This window comes from Cucurbita pepo, chromosome LG15 (assembly GCF_002806865.2).
Source record: "Cucurbita pepo subsp. pepo cultivar mu-cu-16 chromosome LG15, ASM280686v2, whole genome shotgun sequence".
In the NCBI taxonomy this organism is placed as follows: Eukaryota; Viridiplantae; Streptophyta; class Magnoliopsida; order Cucurbitales; family Cucurbitaceae; genus Cucurbita; species Cucurbita pepo.
This window is the reverse complement of record NC_036652.1, coordinates 2334016-2352542: the sequence shown is the minus strand read 5'-3', so window position 1 is coordinate 2352542 and position 18527 is coordinate 2334016. Positions and strand designations below refer to the sequence as shown.

At 33.9% G+C, this 18527-nt stretch overlaps 1 protein-coding gene across 1 annotated transcript in view; it reads left to right on the top strand.

Annotated features, from left to right (window-relative positions):
• The first annotated feature begins 5291 nt into the window (after positions 1-5291).
• Positions 5292-18527, top strand: part of LOC111811391 (phosphatidylserine decarboxylase proenzyme 2-like) — a 28574-nt gene continuing 15338 nt past the window's right edge. The window contains exons 1-10 of the mRNA XM_023698206.1: positions 5292-5710; positions 5795-5874; positions 12446-12470; positions 13846-13905; positions 14711-14779; positions 15930-16016; positions 16211-16261; positions 16860-16943; positions 17432-17523; positions 18278-18433. Of these exons, the coding sequence (XP_023553974.1) occupies positions 5498-5710; positions 5795-5874; positions 12446-12470; positions 13846-13905; positions 14711-14779; positions 15930-16016; positions 16211-16261; positions 16860-16943; positions 17432-17523; positions 18278-18433 (917 nt within the window). The 5' untranslated portion in view covers positions 5292-5497. The remainder of the gene's footprint in view (positions 5711-5794; positions 5875-12445; positions 12471-13845; positions 13906-14710; positions 14780-15929; positions 16017-16210; positions 16262-16859; positions 16944-17431; positions 17524-18277; positions 18434-18527) is intronic.

The following is an 18527-nucleotide window of genomic DNA, read 5'->3' as shown; positions in this document are numbered from 1 at the left end:
TCCCTTTAATCGAGGTTCGACGTCTTTTATTTTGGAGTCTTAGTCATTTTTTACTATGCCTTCGAGGCTCACAATACTTTTGTTCTGATACCATGTTAGAAATGACGGATCTTCACAATGGTATGATATTGTCCACTTTGAGCATAAGCTCTCATGGCTTTGCTTTCGGCTTCCCAAAAGGCCTCGTATATATGCAGATAGTATTCTAAATTATGCGACTTTCATCCAACATTAAGGACGTTTCAAAGAATCTGAAAATAAGGTTCAACCTATTCAATCCTATTCTACTTTTAAAAATATTAAGAATATTTAACGTAATATTGTTTATTAATGAAATTACTAGATGAACACGACTCTCTACAATAGTATGATATTGCATAAGCTCTCATAAGTAGCATAAGTTAGTTAATATGACATAATTGGATTAACTCAAAAAAGCCCAATATGAGCTACCCATACTCATGAGCCATTAGGTCATGAGCCCAACTCATGGTTTGAGGTATTTTAAATTCAAACTTTAACAATAACTAATATGGATTTTCGAGGCTCGTGATCACGAAAATTGACAAAATTGATACGATAGGCTTTCCCTTCTGGGGTTTGTGTCTGCTACGAAAAAGTTTCCACCCTTATTTGGGCTTTCCCTCAAGGTTTTTGAAACGCGTCGGTTAGAAAGAGGTTTCCACACTCTTAAGAAGAGTGTTTTAGTTCTCTTTCCAACCAATGTGAAATCTTACAATCCACCCCTTTTAGGGCATACGTCCTTGTTGACACTCGTTTTCTTCTCCAATTGATGTAGGACCCCTAATCTACCCTAGCGTCCTTACTGGCACACTGCCTGGGGTTCAGCCTCATCGCTAGCACATTGTCCAGTGTTTGGCTCTGATATCATTTGTAACGGCCCAAGCCCACCATTAGCAGATATTGTCTTCTTTGGTCTTTCCCTTTCGAACTTTCCCTAAAAAACGTCTGCTATTTCACATCCTTATAAAGAGTATTTTGTTCCCATCTCCAATCAATATAGAATCTCACAGTACGACATTATTTACGAACAGTAGAGTGGTTGTCAAACTACGGGCTGAATCTCGAGTATCATGCAACTTAGTTGGTCGTGGTCAAAAACCTAACATATTGAAATCACCAAATTTGGCAAATATAAGTCAATTATAGAAAACTAGGAGTCTTTGATAATGATTTTTTAAAATTATTTAATAATTATTTTCTTGTCTTGTAATTTAATTTAATTTTTTTTTATAAATATTCTCAACAAATGTTTTTGCTTTACAATTTGTGTTAAGAATTCAGAGTGTTTTTAAAATATTATAATAAATAGTACACAAAAATTGACCAACTAAACACTCAAACAAAGATTAAATTTGACTTTGACTTTGACTTTGACGGAAATGTCCACTGGGTGGCGTGAGATGGGGCGGGGAAGCCTTCCCGTACCCCTCCCCGTCCCCGTCCCTATCCCCACTATCTATTTTTGTGGGAATCAAGACAAAGATTTCTCGTGGAGAATTTGAGGCGATCACGTTCCTTTCTTTCGTTTATTATTCTTAGAATAGTTAATTTAAAGTTTTTATTTTTCAATAAGATGTAATTCTTATTAAAAAGATGGTGAAAAATGATTATATATATATATATATATATATATATATTAAGCGAAAGGAGGCGGAACGAGGACGGGAAATATAATATTGTTTGCGGCCTCATTCATTTAACGGAGAAAAAATGTTTCTCACTACCTCCCCATTCTCCTTCTAAACTGAAAATTTTCTCCCCGTTCGGATCGGGTCTCCGTGTGTAAAATAAACATCTTGTAACGACCCTAGATTTCTACTAACCTAAAGTCGCTACCATCATCATAAACATTGAAAACTTTATCATAAAACAATGTCATGGACTTACATGTTTGAAAACGTCTTTAAAGTAACATAACAAAATATTAGATAAAACAAATAAGACATTAAAAGTAAATGGACCCTATACTAATCTAAGTCTAAGAAAATGAAATACCACCATCCTATGCATGTGTTATGGTCTTTACTTGCGATGTCGTTGTCAGCCGTACCAGGATGTTCTTTTGGGGTCTTTACTGGGTCTTGAGCTTGCATAGTTAACCCTACAAAAATGTCATTGTCCATGTTACTCACCCACATGTCAAGTATCGGTGAAATGTGACATCTAACTATTCTCAACTACTAAATTTTAAGACATTAAGAAAAATGTAACGCCCCTAATTTTCTTAATTAATTAGCGACGTCACCACATACATGCTTTAATCATGTTTTATCCTAACTTCCATAACCTTTCCAGCGTTCACCGCCATCCATGGGGAGTTTCACCTTTACTTGAAAAATATAAGTGTAGCACGTGGCTTTGAGTATTTTATGAAATACTTAGTAAGTCACTTCACTATTGGAGTTAGCAATGCAATGCAATCACACACATAACATGATTAGGACCTATCTTAAAACCGTCAACCTGGTTTGGACTCTTTTCAGTTTTGAGTAGGGTTGGATGGGTGATATTTCCCCACACACGGCCCACGTACGCACACATGGACCCATCAGGCAGGCTCGTATACATACCTCCTGGGCCTAACATAGTCGAGCTTAACGCATTACATGTCGTCGGACGCCATAGAAAAGGAAAAATCTACATGATATTATAGCGAACATGACAAACATAATATCGAAAATTCGCGTCCGTACTAACATAACATAATGGGCAAGTATCTCGATGCACATGACACACATACATGCATGAGGTCCCCATAATTTACATTCAAAACATAGGATTGACGCCATTCCTTTTCTCATTTCACCCCCTTACATATTCCGTACATGCACTAGGTATACATGGTAAACATCACATAGTCTATTACATAATCTTTTCTTTGAATTCTTACGTAGCATTTCATTTTAGTCATAACCTGATATAATGGACATCACATTGCAGACACATAAAGCACACAAGCATAACATAAAAATTTTATGGGGCATGCAGGGGTCACAAAACATACACGATCATACATCATAAAGTTATCTAACTCCAACCGCAACAGTAAGGTCACTTACATAGTTAGCTTAAGCTGGTGTCACTAATTTATCCTTGATAAAAGTTTGATTTTGTTCTTCGATATTCAAGTGAACCCATGATATCAATTTCAAGTCAACCTACGGATCATGACGTGATTTCCATAATACGTAAAATGCGCTTGGTATTTAATTTCTAACTAAAAATCTAAATAATTGCATCATTACACCTCCTCTCTCTTTCAGATCTTACTAGATAACTCCTCTCCTGTTCAGTAGCATCATTACACTTCTCAATCTTAACCCTCGCGTGGTCAGATAGACACCACTAGAGGGTCGGCCTTGTCTGTCTCGACGTGTAAGATACACAACCTACTACTTTTCTTAATAAAGTCGTGACACATGCATATAGTACACAACGTTATAGCTACCATTGGAAGCTTTTGGATTTCATTCATTTGTTTATATTGATTGAATGAGTTGAACTTATGTTGGCAACAAAGGTGGTTTAAAGTCACACATGGGATGCATTAATAAAATGGAGAGCTTTAGAATTCATTTAAAAGCCACCATAGAATATTATATATTAAATTATATATATATATATATATATATATAGATAGTTTATTACATGTTTGAATAATTATTTAATTGAAGCATAAATTCAGTTCGGCGGTTCTTAAAACATGTCTGCACAGATTCTTCCAATTAATTTGGCTTGTTTGATTCTATTAGCTGGCATTTTAATTTTTAAATAAACCTCTATTAATACATTAAATTAATAAAAATATTCTTAATTTTATATTGGTCTAAAAAACATTATTAAATTTTCTAAAATTTCAATAAAACTTTTAAACTTTTATTTCAAAAATATTTATTTAAAAAATATCGTTAATTTTAAAATTTTAAAATATAAAAATTTTAAAATAACCTATTTTTAAAGGTGCTTTTAAAGTTTTTAAATTTTTTTTGAAGTATTAATGAAATTTTTTAAAATTCAAAGGATATTTTTTAAATAAAGTATTAACCGTTTCTATTCGAAACTATATTTTTTTTATAACTTTTTTAAGTTTAAAAGGTATTTTTAATTTTTTTTAAAGAAATTTTGAAACAAAATGCAAAATTCAAATATATTTTTATTAATTTAGCTAATAAATTCGGTCAACGATAATAAGTATTATTATATGGACGCTAAAAAAGTTTAACGCGTGGAAATATTCGAGAAGATTAAGAGTAAATTTAATTTATTAGGAATAGTATACTATTAAAAAATAAAAATAAAAATTATAATAAGTTTAATAATATTTCTTAAATAATAATAACATAATATAATTTATAAAAATTTAAAATTTAATATTACACTCGACTATTCTATACTTAAATATATAAATTAATAAATATAAATATAAAGAATATAATCTCCATTTTGACCTCATATAGCTAAATTGGAGGGGACGGTTCAAAAATGTTTTTTGAAGGTTAACCCCACAGATTAAATAAACATTTCCAACCTCAATCTTATCGTACTTCGAATTATTCGTTTTCTATTATTTTTTTCATTAGAAGGAGAGAAGTTGAATGATCCAAGTAAATATAGACGGTTGATTGGCAGATTAATATATTTAACCGTTACTAGGCCTGATTTAGTATATTCAGTTCGTATGCTTAGTCAATTTATGCATGAACCAAGAAAACCACATTGGGAGGCAGCTCTACGAGTTTTGAGATACATCGAAGGTACTCCTGGTCAAGCACTTCTACTACCATATGAAAACAACTTATTGTACGAGCATATTACGATTCAGACTGGGGTGGTTGTCGAACTTCCAAAGTTCAAATTCAGTTAGATTTGCATCTCGAGATGGTTAGAACAAGTGAATATTTGGGCAGATCAGAGTGATGAATATAATAAAGATGTATTAAATCAACATCCGAAATTTTGAAGCTGGATTTGACTGATTCCGCGAAAATTTTGATATTTAAGAACACCAAGATCGGTGCTCTGATACCATGGTAAGAATGAGAAATAAAAGTGAGAACGAGAGTGCGATGTTCATTAATGTTCACAGCGTTTAAATAGGATACAACTACCGACTAATATCTAAAAATATAATATATTTTCTAAATATTATATGTTAATAGTTTGGAGTTTAATAAAATTTAAAATTAAGTCCTTAATTAAATATTTTTTAAAAGTCATAAAAAGAGAGAAAAAACAAGTAATTAAAAAAAGATTGGAGGCTTTTAAGAAATAGCCGCCAGCAGGGGAAGAACAATACAGCAGAAAAGCAGACCAAAAAGTTGAACGGACTGACATTCTTCCAATTTTCAGCTTGGAAGTATTCAAATCAAAGACCCCACGATCCCCCACAACCTCGATTTCTCATGGCTTAAGACTGATTCTCCCAATCGAATTCCCTCCATTTCCAGACGCAGCAGCAGGAGCGGAGCCAATCATGGGGAATGGCAGTTCCAAGCTTGAGTCTTCCTCCTCTTCAGATCCCGATGCTGAAGACTCGCGTGGTTCTCGATTCAAGAAGCGTATGCATCTTCGTCGATTTCTTCGAAGGCGTCGTGGAGGAGACGCCAATGGCAAAGGAATTCGTTCTCATACCAAACTTGGCTCTGTGGAGGATTTCGCTGGAATCGCTGTTCTTACTCTTATTAGTGTAATGCTCTGGCTGTTTTGTTATCTAAGCTTTCGTTTGTCGCTTGATTTGTCTCTCTGTTTGATATTGTTTGTTTGTTTGTAGGCGCAAATGAATTTCAAGGATAAGTGGCTCGCTTGTGTTTCTTTCGGAGAGCAGACTTTTCGGACGGGAATCTCTGATCAGTTAAGTTCTTGATTCTTTAACCAAGTTATGGTGCTTTAGTCCTTTGATCTTTAGCCTATGTGATTGTTTAAATAAGCGAGTTCCACGCGGGGACATATATTCTGTGATTGTATTGCCTTTTCTGACTTGCCTGCTGTAAAGTTAGCTTGTTTCTGTACCACTTTAGCTGAAATGGATTTACCGTTTCTTGTTCTGAATTTCGTAAGCGTGGAATCTTGTAGTTGGAAGATGTTGTTCCATCTTGTTGAAAGGAATTTTTCTAGAGTATAAAGGGAAAAAAGTAAAGTGTAGTTTACTGTGCCAGAAAGTCTCGTTGTGGGGAAAGTTCGACTATGGAATTGAATTACTACAGTTTCCACAACACAAACCTATGCTTTATCGAAAAGTTGTTGCCTTTCTCTCGCAAAGGGAACACCAGTAAGAGAAAGAACGTGATAAGGGTTTTGGAAGAAGAAGCCTTCATTCGGTTCTTCCTCATCAGTTTCTTCATCTAAGAGAATTTTCCTTGGTTGGTTCGTCTTTGCATTTGTAGTCAGATGGAAAGCAGTTGTAGTATTGCGAATATATTCTTTTTTTGTTTCATTTTTGTCCATGGGATTTAACTTCTGGAAGAAAGGGAAAAGTGTCTCTCCTTTTTTGTTAAACATCATTGGAATACTTTATTATGGCTGGAACAAGCCGTTCGGCTCACATTGGAATTGTCCTTCCAACGTCAAGTTAAGCAAGCTGATGCATGTTGAAAATTAATGCTTTAGAATCTTTAAAAATTTTAACAATTTTGGATGGTTTATTGAGATCTCTTTCCAGTTTAATGGTGGTGCGAAAAATTCTATTTTGGTTGTTCCGGCTTGGTCTCAGAAAAGAGGATGGTGGGTCTTCTGGGATATGTTGAGCGAATCTCTTCAAAAGCTTATGAGTGCAATTGATCTTTATTTGCCCAAGGAAAGTATTTTTGAAGCTTCTTTTGTCAAAAAGGATTTGGGGGCATCTTCTACAAGTTTTAGGCAGCTGAAGTTTCTTCAAACTACTTCTAGATAAATAAAAGGGGGTGAAAAATTTGGATTTCTCTAAAATTCTTGTTAACTCAAGATTACATTCTTCTGATGATTGGAGAGAAATCTCTAAAACTCGTAAGAAAGAAAAATCTAAGAGTTCGTTAATAAATCCATTTGCAGCTGACCAAGTCTTGCTCAAATTAGGTTGACTTCTTAGAAGCTTTCGTCGTAGTCTTTGGAGAAAGATAGGAGAATTCCATATTTTGTTTGAGACTTGGTGCGGTTATAAACATAGAAGAGTTTAGTTGGTAGAAAGCTTTGGAGGATGGATTAAAATCAGAAGATTACCTTCATCTTTATTGAAAAATGAAAATTTTGAGTTTATTGGAAAGAAATGTGGAGGTTCTATTTGAATTTCTTTAGATACCATTAACCTGCTGATTTTGATTGATTAAATAGTCTCCTATATTTTTCGAGAGAAAAGAGGATCCTGGAAGATGAACAATCTTTTGGGGTCTTGGATTCTTTTGGTGGTCTAAACTTTTTGTTGGGAGGGGTTGTGGGAACTTTGTGTGAAGTACCGTTGGTTGGAGATAAAGGTTTAATAGTTTCATCATTGTTGGAGAAGGAAAAACATTTAAAAGGTGCTGGGTGTTACAACTGCATCATTTCGAGACTCGAAATGAGATTGTGTGACACATATGCTCTCCCTTGAATAAGTCAACCAACTAAACTCGGGTCGTCGTTGGCACGGATGACGTATGCTCAGGTCTACAACCTCGATCTTGGAAAACAGTTTTAGAAAATGGGGTCAAAAAATGTTTGGAAAGCAATTTGAGAAAACACTGTTATAAGCAAGCTAGCAACAAACAACAACGACGACATTGATAGTGTATAGCCTTGGTAGAAAGAATTGACCACTAGTCACATCCCCTATATTACATTTTGAGGCAAATTAGCCTTGGCAAGTTTAGACATGATTTTGATTTGGAGTCAATACACCCTTGAATTATAATAATAAAATATTAAAAAACTAGTTAACATGAAAGCAAGTATAAAAGGTATGGAGTAGGCATGCGACCATAGGTAACACGCCTTGGACAAGTATGATCGTGAAATCAGACATATAGCAATTTTAACCCTGACATCATCTTCACCCATTTTGGTTGTCGAGTATTAGTGTCCACTCCAAGCTCCTAGTTGGATTAGAGTTCTTTTGCAACTCTTGAGACAGATAGTGCTGCCGAATTGATGCCTTTCATCCTTCTTGTATCTCGATGCTAGACAATGTTCAAGCATTTCACTTTGGTCTTTGTTATGAAGTTGTGAGTAGCTCCAAAGTTGACCTTAGTACTGTTAGTCAATCTGTGGTTAACCTAGGCCTCGACATACATAAGATTCCATTCCATTGGCTCTTCCATCTCTCCCACTTTCTTTTGGAGATTAGATAAATACTTTAGGGCCCATGTGGGTGTTTTCAATGTTTTCGACTAACGATATTTTAGCTTTTTTCTTTTCATATTTCGCTTCTGGGTTCATTCCAAATTTTTCTTGAAAGGTTTGGAGAGACGCCTTTTGTGGGCATTTAAACTCTCGATGTGTCCCTTTGCATATGAAGTAGTACAAGGTTCCCCAATTATAACTGTTCTGGTGGTGTGGTCTCCAATACAGATTTCTACCTCTCTTTTTGGAGGATCCATAGTCCCCTCCTCTAGTTTCAAGTCTATCACCTCCTCCCACTTTTGGGTGAGTTGGATCGGTAATTTCTATTACCTCCACTTGTGGATGCCTGAATCTGTCTCACATTTTAGGATTGATCATTGTCAAGGTTAAGCAATCATTCAATTGTAGCATAAGCTGTAGAAAGGTCTTGATTTCGTTATTTGTACAGTTTGTACTTCGCCCATGACTCTAGCCCATCAACAATGTAAAAAACTTGTCTTTATCAGACATATCATGAATATCCAACAATCCAAAAAATTGCTTAATATAGTCTCAAATATTTTTGGCATGCTTTAGTTCCCCTATTTTCTTCTTCCTAGTATCTTGACATTCTCCGGGAAGAATTGCCAAAAGAGTTCTTGCTTTAGTCTCTCCTAAGTGTCTATGGTACATCAACCATTTTGAATGTCCATGTACCTGGATCTCCCCCACATTTTTTCATTGTCAACTAGATGCATTGTTGTCAAGGCTTCCAATGCCACAACACTTGTGTTGGATGATGAAAGTCCCACATCGGCTAATTTAGGGAATGATCATGGGTTTATAATCAAGGAATACTCTCTCCATTGGTATGAGGCCTTTTGGGGAAACCCAAAGCAAAGCCATGAGAGCTTATGCTCAAAGTGCACAATATCATAGTATTATGGAGAGTCCTGTTAATCTAACATGGTATCAGAGCCATGCCCTAAACTTAGTCGTATCAATAGATTGGTAAATTCTCAAATGTCGAACAAAGGACTCCAAAAGAAAAGGAGTCAAGCCTCCTCAAAGGCATAGTAAAAAAATGACTAAGACTCCAAAGGAGTTGAGCCTCGATTAAGGGGATGCGTACTTTGTTCGAGGGGAGGTGTTGGATGATGAAAGTCCCACATCGGCTAATTTAGGGAATGATCATGGGTTTATAATCAAGGAATACTCTCTCCATTGGTATGAGACCTTTTGGGGGAAGCCCAAAGCAAAGACATGAGAACTTATGATCAAAGTGGACAATATCATACCATTGTGGAGAGTCGTGTTCATCTAACAACTTGTAGTTTGAAAGTATTGTTCGAGGTTAAAGATAGAGTTATCTAAGACCTTAGTATCTCAAACCTCATAGAAAGGCTTAGGCTTCGAGATCTTTGCCTTGTTAAACTAGACTACGTTCCTTGTTGGGGTTTGGTTCCCCATCGATCTCATGGTGAGATTTAGTCTGACGCTCAAATCTGCTACTTTGGCCTTTACTACATTAAGAGCAGCTTTTACATCCTTTGAAATTTCTGAAATCATTTGAGATATCACTTTTTGGGAGTTGTTTAAACCTCCGACATGCTCCTTTATGCGGGGAACAAAGCTTGTTGAGCTATCCCCACCCCTGAAGCCACTAATTCATGTGACTTTATCTTCTAGGGACTCAACTTGAGGCATCAATTCTTGGATGGACATCCTGTCTAGGCGGCTAGCTGCCACATCAATTATGTTGACTTTAGTGGCAATCTCATTCAAGCGAGATTCCAAAAATCCAAGATTGTCAAGGACTTCACTTGGGTAGAGCATTTTCTCTTCGATCTCGACCGATCGGTCAACCCGGGACTTAATTGTTTTGTAGTGGACATGTTTGTTTACTTGAATTCTAAGAGACGGCTCGATTTTGATACCAATTGTCGCAATCGTACCCTTTCGAGAATTGCAACGTGATTGTGTGGTACTTACTCTTGCCCTCAAGTAAGTCCAACTAAACTTGGGTCACCGTTGGCATGGACGACGTATGCTCAAGCCTCTAGTCACATTTTTGGAAAATAGTTTTAGAAAACAGGGTTAAAAAAAGTTTTATAAAAAAACGTTTGGAAAACAATATGAGGAAGTAATATTATAAGCTAGCAAGCAATAAGCAATAAACAACAACAACATTGATATCATATAACCCGGGTAGGAGGAATTGATAACTAGTTGCATCCCCTTATAGTGCATTTTGCAGAAAATTAGCCTTAGTAGGTGCATACATGATTTTGGCGAGGAGCCATGCCCCCATAAATTATTATAATTAAATAATAAAAAACTAGCTTACACGAAAGCAAGTAAAAAGGGTTTGGAATGGTCATACCAGCCACAGGAAACACGCCTTGTACAAGCATGGCCATGACATTAGGCATGCGATCATAGGTAATATGCCCTAGACAAGCATGACCTTGACACTGGGCATGTAGACAAGTTGGTGAAGGTTGATTCATTCAAGGAAGATGCCGGTGTGGTCTTGAGTTTTGTGCCTCCTTTGGCTCAATAAGGAAGTCATGTTAGCTTTCCATAGTTTTGTTTTATCTTGTTTGAGATATTTGGGTTGACTTGCATTAGGATACTTTTCTTTTTATTTCTTTGTTGGTGATGATTCTTCAAAGTTTTTTTCAATGGATCAATAGTTCTTGCAGAACTGAGGAGTTTTTTTTGAGGTTTTATGATGGGTTTTCCAAGGTTTTTTGTTGGTTGGTGGTCTTTTCATGATTTTCTTTGGAAGATTTGAAGTAGCTATTGGTTGGAGGCCTTATTCATAGTTTCATCATTTATTTGCAAGTCCTCTTACTCTTTTAGATGAAGTTCTTGAGAAAATTCTAGGTTCTGTAAATGTTTATTATTTTCTTGCTAATCTCTATTTGGTTGTAATTGCTGTTTGTATTTTCTTCTTTTTCACTCCCTTTAGGAGTTTGTATCTTTTGAACATTTATTCATTTTCATTATATCAATGAGAGGTTGTTTCTTGTTTAGAAAAATGACCTATATGTTCTCCTCAAATATTGAGACATGGTGGAAAGTGGAAATGGTGACACAAGATCTGCAACGTTAGAAATACATTTGACGTTGTCTAACTTCTGTAGCTCTTTAAATTCTTGTTAAACATTGAATTGAATGTTAGAATTGAAAAATGCATTTTTTGGTCAGATTTAGGGAAAAGAGGAAAATCTTTCATTAAACGTAGTTTCTTATGCAGGAGAGTGTTGACAATGTTGCAAATTTTCTGATTGAGATGAACAGTGTCACTTAATACAGAAAACCCATCTGATAAGAATAAAAAATTTTAAGAAAAAAAAAAAGAAATCAATATCCTAGAGGTCGTGCAAGGTAAATGTTGGTAATTTTCTCGGGATTAATTTGAATTTGAACGTGGGAATTGTAGGAAATTTGATAGGCATGTTATTAGAGTATTAAAGGGTATATTAGTAATTAACTAGGGAGGTAGTTATGGTAGTAATTTATAGTTAGATGGAGTGGGAAGGAGAAGGTAGACATTATTTTGGTGAATGAATTAGGGCTTGAGAATGATCTCAAGTAGGTAGGGTCCAAGTTCTTCAAATTACTTGGCTTATCTTGTAAGTTTTCATCCTTTACATTTCAATTTAGTTTGATTCTGTTCTGGTTTCTATAAATTGTTTTATCAGAATTTGGGACTACAGTTATAGAAAAAGATATAAATTTAACGGTGATGTAAAATTTACCTGAGATCTTAAACTTAAATTCAGAAGTTTTAATTTTGAAGTTTCTGTCATTTTCAATTGGCTAGAAACTTTTACTTTCTTGTCTGGAGTGGCCAATTTGATTTTATCATTTGAGACATTTTCAATTTCAGCCACCATTTTTTAGGGGCCCTTGGTAAAGTTGGAGCATGGTGGCATCACCTTTCTTTGAATGTTGTCTAAATCATAAGAATGTACCATCGAATCCTTTATCTGAATGATATCTGACATAGTCATAACATTTTATTGGATTTATTTATATTATTATTATTGAGCAATCTTGACTCTGTCGCTACGAAGACCTTTGCATATTCAATACGTAAATATATATTGTTGAGTTTGTTGATTGGGCTTTATTGGTTTTGCAGCACTAAAGACCCAGCTTGGAACTCTGTGAGTACTCAGACCTCTATTGTTTTGCAGCAAATTGAGTTTCTTTACTTGTGTTGCGTCTAATTTATTTGAATTTTTATTTGCTTTGGTACTTAAAAATGCTTTCCCTATCACTTCTTGAGTTGGAATAGATTTATATTGTACCATCTCTGCACTTCTCGTTTATAGTTTTTCTTTGTTTCAATCGATAATCTACAATATTTTTACTATCTTTTAGTCGGTGGATTTTCGGCCAACTTATATGCATATAAATTAATCTCTCAAGATAATTATTTGACTCTTAAGATTTGGTATTGAGGAAATTGTTGGATATTTTGCCCTTTTGTCTTAAATAATATTTAGTTCTATAGATACATGACTTAGGTTAACTGCCCAACCCTGGTTAAATTGTAACAGAAAAAAAAAAAGAAAAATTATTTCATTAATAAGATAAAATGAAGAAAATGGGAAGGATGCTCAACCTTGAAGTTTTTAGTAAAAGGCTTTTTTCCAATGCGAAGTGATGTATAAAACAAGATAGTTACAGAAATCCTAAATTATATATAGTTGTATGGAACGAATAAATAATTTAGAGAATTCACCTAATTGCATTAACCCAATAAGCGTTCATGCTTTATCTTGCATATGATATAAGTTTCCAAAACCATGCTCATGACTTTAAGGCTAACTCTTGCCTTTACCTCTTTCCACCACTTATCCCAATAGTCCATTGGAAGCTTTGGGAAGTTTACGTTCTGCGGCTTTTGTCAGCTCATAGTTTGACATTCAGTATTCAGATTTCTTGTGTTGTCAAAGGTTTTATTTTGCCGCAGTTGGTTTGCGTTTCTCCTTCAGTTGGTGCTGTTTTCTCACTAGATTCCAGGAATTAAAGTTTTTAAAATTTTTTCAAAGATGCAAGCAGAGTTTTATTTATTTATTTCTGGAACAGAGGAGTAGAGATGGAAAGCTTTTGTGAAGTCTGAAATTTAAACGCATGTTTCTTTGATCAGGATTCTAGTGTAGTTTATTATTCTAGTTTTGTTTTTGTTTTTGTTTTATAAATTGTGTGTTCAGAGATTTGTAATTTTGTTTTCTGTTCTATGATTGCTACTCTTATGTAATTTTTCATTTCATCTATGAAGATTGCCGTTCCCATAATAAAAAAACAAAAAATCAAAAAGATGAAAATAAAGAAAAGAAATTGTACTGATATATATCATTGTTTAGTATGAAATAAGTATTTATGCAAATGTAATTAACCAATCAAATATGAAAGAATTTTTATGCTTATTCTCCGGTTTAGAACTGTTTGGTAACATTTAATACCTATATGATAACTGAATCACCTGACATATGCAGCTTTGTTTAAATGCAACTTTTTTCTTTTTTTTCACAGGAAAAGAAGCTTCTCTTGGAGAAGGATGGACCTCATATTGCGAGAATCTCTGTTTTTGAGGTAGTAATCATCTTTAAAGGTTCAATGGTTTTAACGTTGTTTAGGGTTTGAGATTTACTAGAAAAAGAATAGGTTTCTAAGCTTTAAGTTTCTGGAATTTCAGTTTGATTTGATACTGCAATGTAAACAGAAAAACGAATTAATTTTCATTCAAATGTAACATTGTCCTTAAAAGAACTTATAGATATTTAAATATTAGTTTAAAATATAATATATCTTAAATTAATATAATTTTATTTTCTATTTTATGATTCTAAAAATTTTTGAATAAAATTTATAAAACATTTCACTGTGTTAATTAAATTAATGAATGGGTGAAAGANAAAAAAAAAAAAAAAAAAAAAAAAAAAAAAAAAAAAAAAAAAAAACGGAAAGAAACCCGAGTTGAAACTGAAAAAAGCTTTTGCACGTTTTTCAAGTTCTCTAGCTTTTATAGAATTTTATCTGAAGGCTATAACTTCGAAATCGCTAGGAACAGTAATGTCTTTTTTAATGATAAAAAGAATGCTAGTTATTAGAATATTAATGAAAGTAAAATTACAAAATTGCATAATATATAGAATCTGTAGATTTTGAACACTAAATAACTTTTCATTGATATATTAAAAAAGGTTAAAAGTTCAAGAGATACAAACTACCTTAAAAAGAAAAATTAAAAACCACAAATAGAACCATATAGAGAACAATCATGTACAAAAGCTTTTTATAGATCTAACAAAACACACCCTCGAAAATGACTATCAATTTATTTTCCTTCCATGGAATTGTGTAATCTAAAATTTGTATTTATCTTTTTGTATTGCAGACTAATAGAATATCCCGAAACAACCTTGTTGGATATTGTGAGATCGATCTACTTGAATTTCTATCACAGGCGAGTAACTATTACCATACATAGACCCATCCATGATCATTTAGTTGCATTACTTTAATCACTTCACATAGAAAAGTCCATTTCTCTTTCCTGTACTTGTAAACATCGATCGAGTTAACTCTAGTATTTTGCAAGTGACTAGTTACTCCATATTATTTAAGATCTTTCTACTATGTAGCATTAGGTACAATTTTTTCTAATAACAAACTGTATAAGTAGATTTCTTTTTATTATAACAGAGTATAATTTCATCTAGGAGAAGAAATTACTAAAGAGGATGGGATACGAAAATCAAAATATGAATTTACATCAAACTCTAAACATAAACATTTGCATTGATTAGGTGAAATGGTTAAAGAAAATGAGGTCCTATCGATGAGATGAGTACAAGGAAATTTTCCAATGAGAAATGAGGGAGGAAAGAGTGTAATTTCGAAATGGAGTAGTTAATTTACTCGAGAAAATTGTTAAAAAGATAGTGGATTCAAAGAAATTGTTGAAATTTTGTTGCTTGTCAGAAAAGATCCGTGGATTTCTGTCTTTCCAAAGATTCCACAGGAAAGCTCGAGCAATATTTTGTCAAAGAGTCTTCTTAGACTTATCGAAATGGTGACTCACAATGGTGTTTAAGATGAAGGTGGAGATGTTCCTAGGCATAGCCATCCAAAGGTAGAAAGGATACTGTTCCTAAACAATGATGCTAAGCAGCTGGAGCTAAACGTGAACATGGGATTCAGTTTCTTTAATATACAAGGGGCAGCAAATGAAATGCTTAGGCATTATACAACCAAGTGCGAATGGTAATAAAATTGTAAGACGAGGTAGCTGAAGGAAGGAGATGAAAGCTCTTGTTTGAACTGTAAACGTTAGGAGCTAATGCTTTATAACAAAGTCCTAGTTGAGAGAGGTAAAAGCTTGATTACTGAATATGGTATTGAAGCCGAAGGTGTGAATTATTTCAGAAACTTCTATTGCAAAATAAAAAACTTAGATCTGTTTTGAAAAGCTGGATTGGCAGTCCTTTATCCAGTTTATCCGTCTTTTGCCGAAGCCATCCGTATCATTTTTAACTAATAGCATGTGACAGTTGGATTTCTTCCTTCACTTCGTTACTCTGAGGAACAATTTTTGTCCTAATGTGGTCTTGTAGGATTCAAGCTCTGAGGAACTCAAATTGTTGGATCCATCACCGCCTAATGCAGTGGTTGGAAAAATTTATGTGTCATGTTCTGTTGAGGTACACGATACATCATTAGTATTTCTAATTATGTTTGTGTGTGTGTTTTTTTTCAAAATTTTTTTATGCCAACTAAAAACAACCTAAGATTTTATTGTGCGTTGTATACCTTATAATATGGTATGGAAGTATTTATTTCACGTTTTAGTGAATTCAGTAAGCACTTCTGTTATTCAGTTTAATATTATTGGCAGGACCCGATCGAAACAGAGAAACGCTTTGCAAAACGCATCTTATCTATTGTGGTATGTTACAATGTTCTCTTCTTGTAGCTAAATGATATAAGGAACAGAATTTCCACCGCTTATTGCTAAGACTGATGTAGGTTGCTTTATTGTTTCAAGGGTAACCAGTATAAATCTCTTATAACTACAGATATTTGAATAAATAGCCTAAGATTAAAGTTAAGGTCAAGACCTCATATTTTCTCTTTTACCAAATTACCCTTACCTTCACCTAATTATCTTCACCATTTCCACAACTTTATCTATTTGATGCTCCCTAAGTGACAGAACTCCTAAAAATAGTGAATTTTTCGTTATTTTGTTGAAAGCTACAGCATTTCAATATTATTTTGCATATGTAAGGATACATTTGAAGTTTTTTCATGACTTTGAGGAGGAAGAGAATTTTTTGAACCAACAAGAGATGTAAACTCTCTTTTTGCAAGAAACTATTGTTGTTGGACGGCGGCATTGTTCTTTTAACCAACTCTTGGAGAAATTAGTCATACATGTCATTTTTAATTATGTTTGCTAGACATCACAAACATGTAATCCCATTTAGAATTCTCCTACTTAAAATTATTTACTTTCATATTCTTGAGCTGTCATATTTGCACAGGATTATAATGAGGATGGAGAGCTCTCATTCCCTGAATTTTCTGACTTAATTGATGCTTTTGGCAATCAAGTGGCAGCTTCTAAGGTTTGAAGCTAAAACTCAATCTTCTCTCTCCCTCTCTGTGTTTCTTTTTTACCCCTATAAGTCACTGTAAGAAATGATTCTAACATTGGTTTTATGACGATTATAGGTTAACTTTGAACTGCTGAGAACAGTACCAAATAGAGTTCATGTGTTAATTGNTCTTTTTATTTTGTTTTCATATTTTTTTATTTTCATTCTTTTTTTAATTTTTGGAATATAAGTTCCTTATTCCTTGAAGTACATTCTACGCAGTTTTCAACTATCTGCTGGTTATTAAATTTTCTTTGAACTGTAAATAAGGCATTTGTATCCAAGAATGGAAATCTTATGGATCAGCTTTACATGTATTTTTCAGTTTATCTTGTTTGAAGTTCTTATAATCTTTTTTTAATCTTTTTTACGGTACTCATTTTCTGATATAAATATCTTCGTTGCTCTATCTGGTTTCATATCTATTTTCCTGAGCTGTATAGTTATTAATATTCTAGAAGGAGGAGCTTTTTAAGGCAGCTGACAAGAATGGGGATGGTGTTGTCACGCTTGATGAGTTGGCTGCTCTTCTTGCTGCTCAACAAGAGAAGTAAATATCCATTTGAATCATTCGTTTGAAAAATGCCATTCACCTATTTCTTGCACCAGATTATTATTTGATACTTGAAAATCGGCGAATTTTCACAGTGAATTTAAATGTCTGTGGATAGAGAGCTATAATTTTTCATTTTATTAATCAGGAAACGAAATTTTCTTTAAATAAATGAAAACAGACTAATGCTCAGAAGGTAGAAACTCTATGAGGTGTGAAAGAAGAAACGAAAACACATAAAAATGAAAAGAAAACAACCAGCTAGAACAAAACCTAATATTGAAAACCAAAGAAGCTTAACAAGCTTGGACCACAAAGAAACGAAGGTCCCCCTGAAAATTGGATAGCGGAGTTATAATTGTCTTTTTGCGTATGATAGAGGAATTTACTTGTGTGATGCACATCTTGGAAAGTTTCTCTACCCTTCCACTGTTAATTTAGAAAAAAAAATTCATCCCTCACGCTTGCAGTACTTTACACATTTGAGACATGAGTTTTTTCACTTCATTCCTTATAAGGCAATTCAAACTATTGTCAACCAACAAAAAAATGGCTACTACGGTAGCAAGCATGTTTATGAGATGGAATGGAGAATCAATTAAGAGACAGTTACTGGTGAATAAAACTACATAATGCACTTTGGTTGAAGTTGAAAGGAACAATTTTGATTTTTGACCCTACAACTCTCCCATCTCTTCATCTCATTCCTTTTAATTTTTCTAGCATATTGATGATTTTCTTTAAATTGCAGGGAACCATTGATGAATCGCTGCCCTGTTTGTGGTGAAGTTCTTGAAGTTTCTGATAAACTGAACAATATGATTCACTTGACTCTATGTTTTGATGAAGGAACTGGAAACCAAGTTATGACCGGAGGGTTCTTGACCGATAAACAGGCTGCATATGGGTAAAGTTTTCATGTACTTAATTAGCTCTTTTTTTTTTTTTTTTTTTTTTTTTTTTTTTTTTTTTTTTTTTTTTTTTTTTTTTTATTTTTTTTT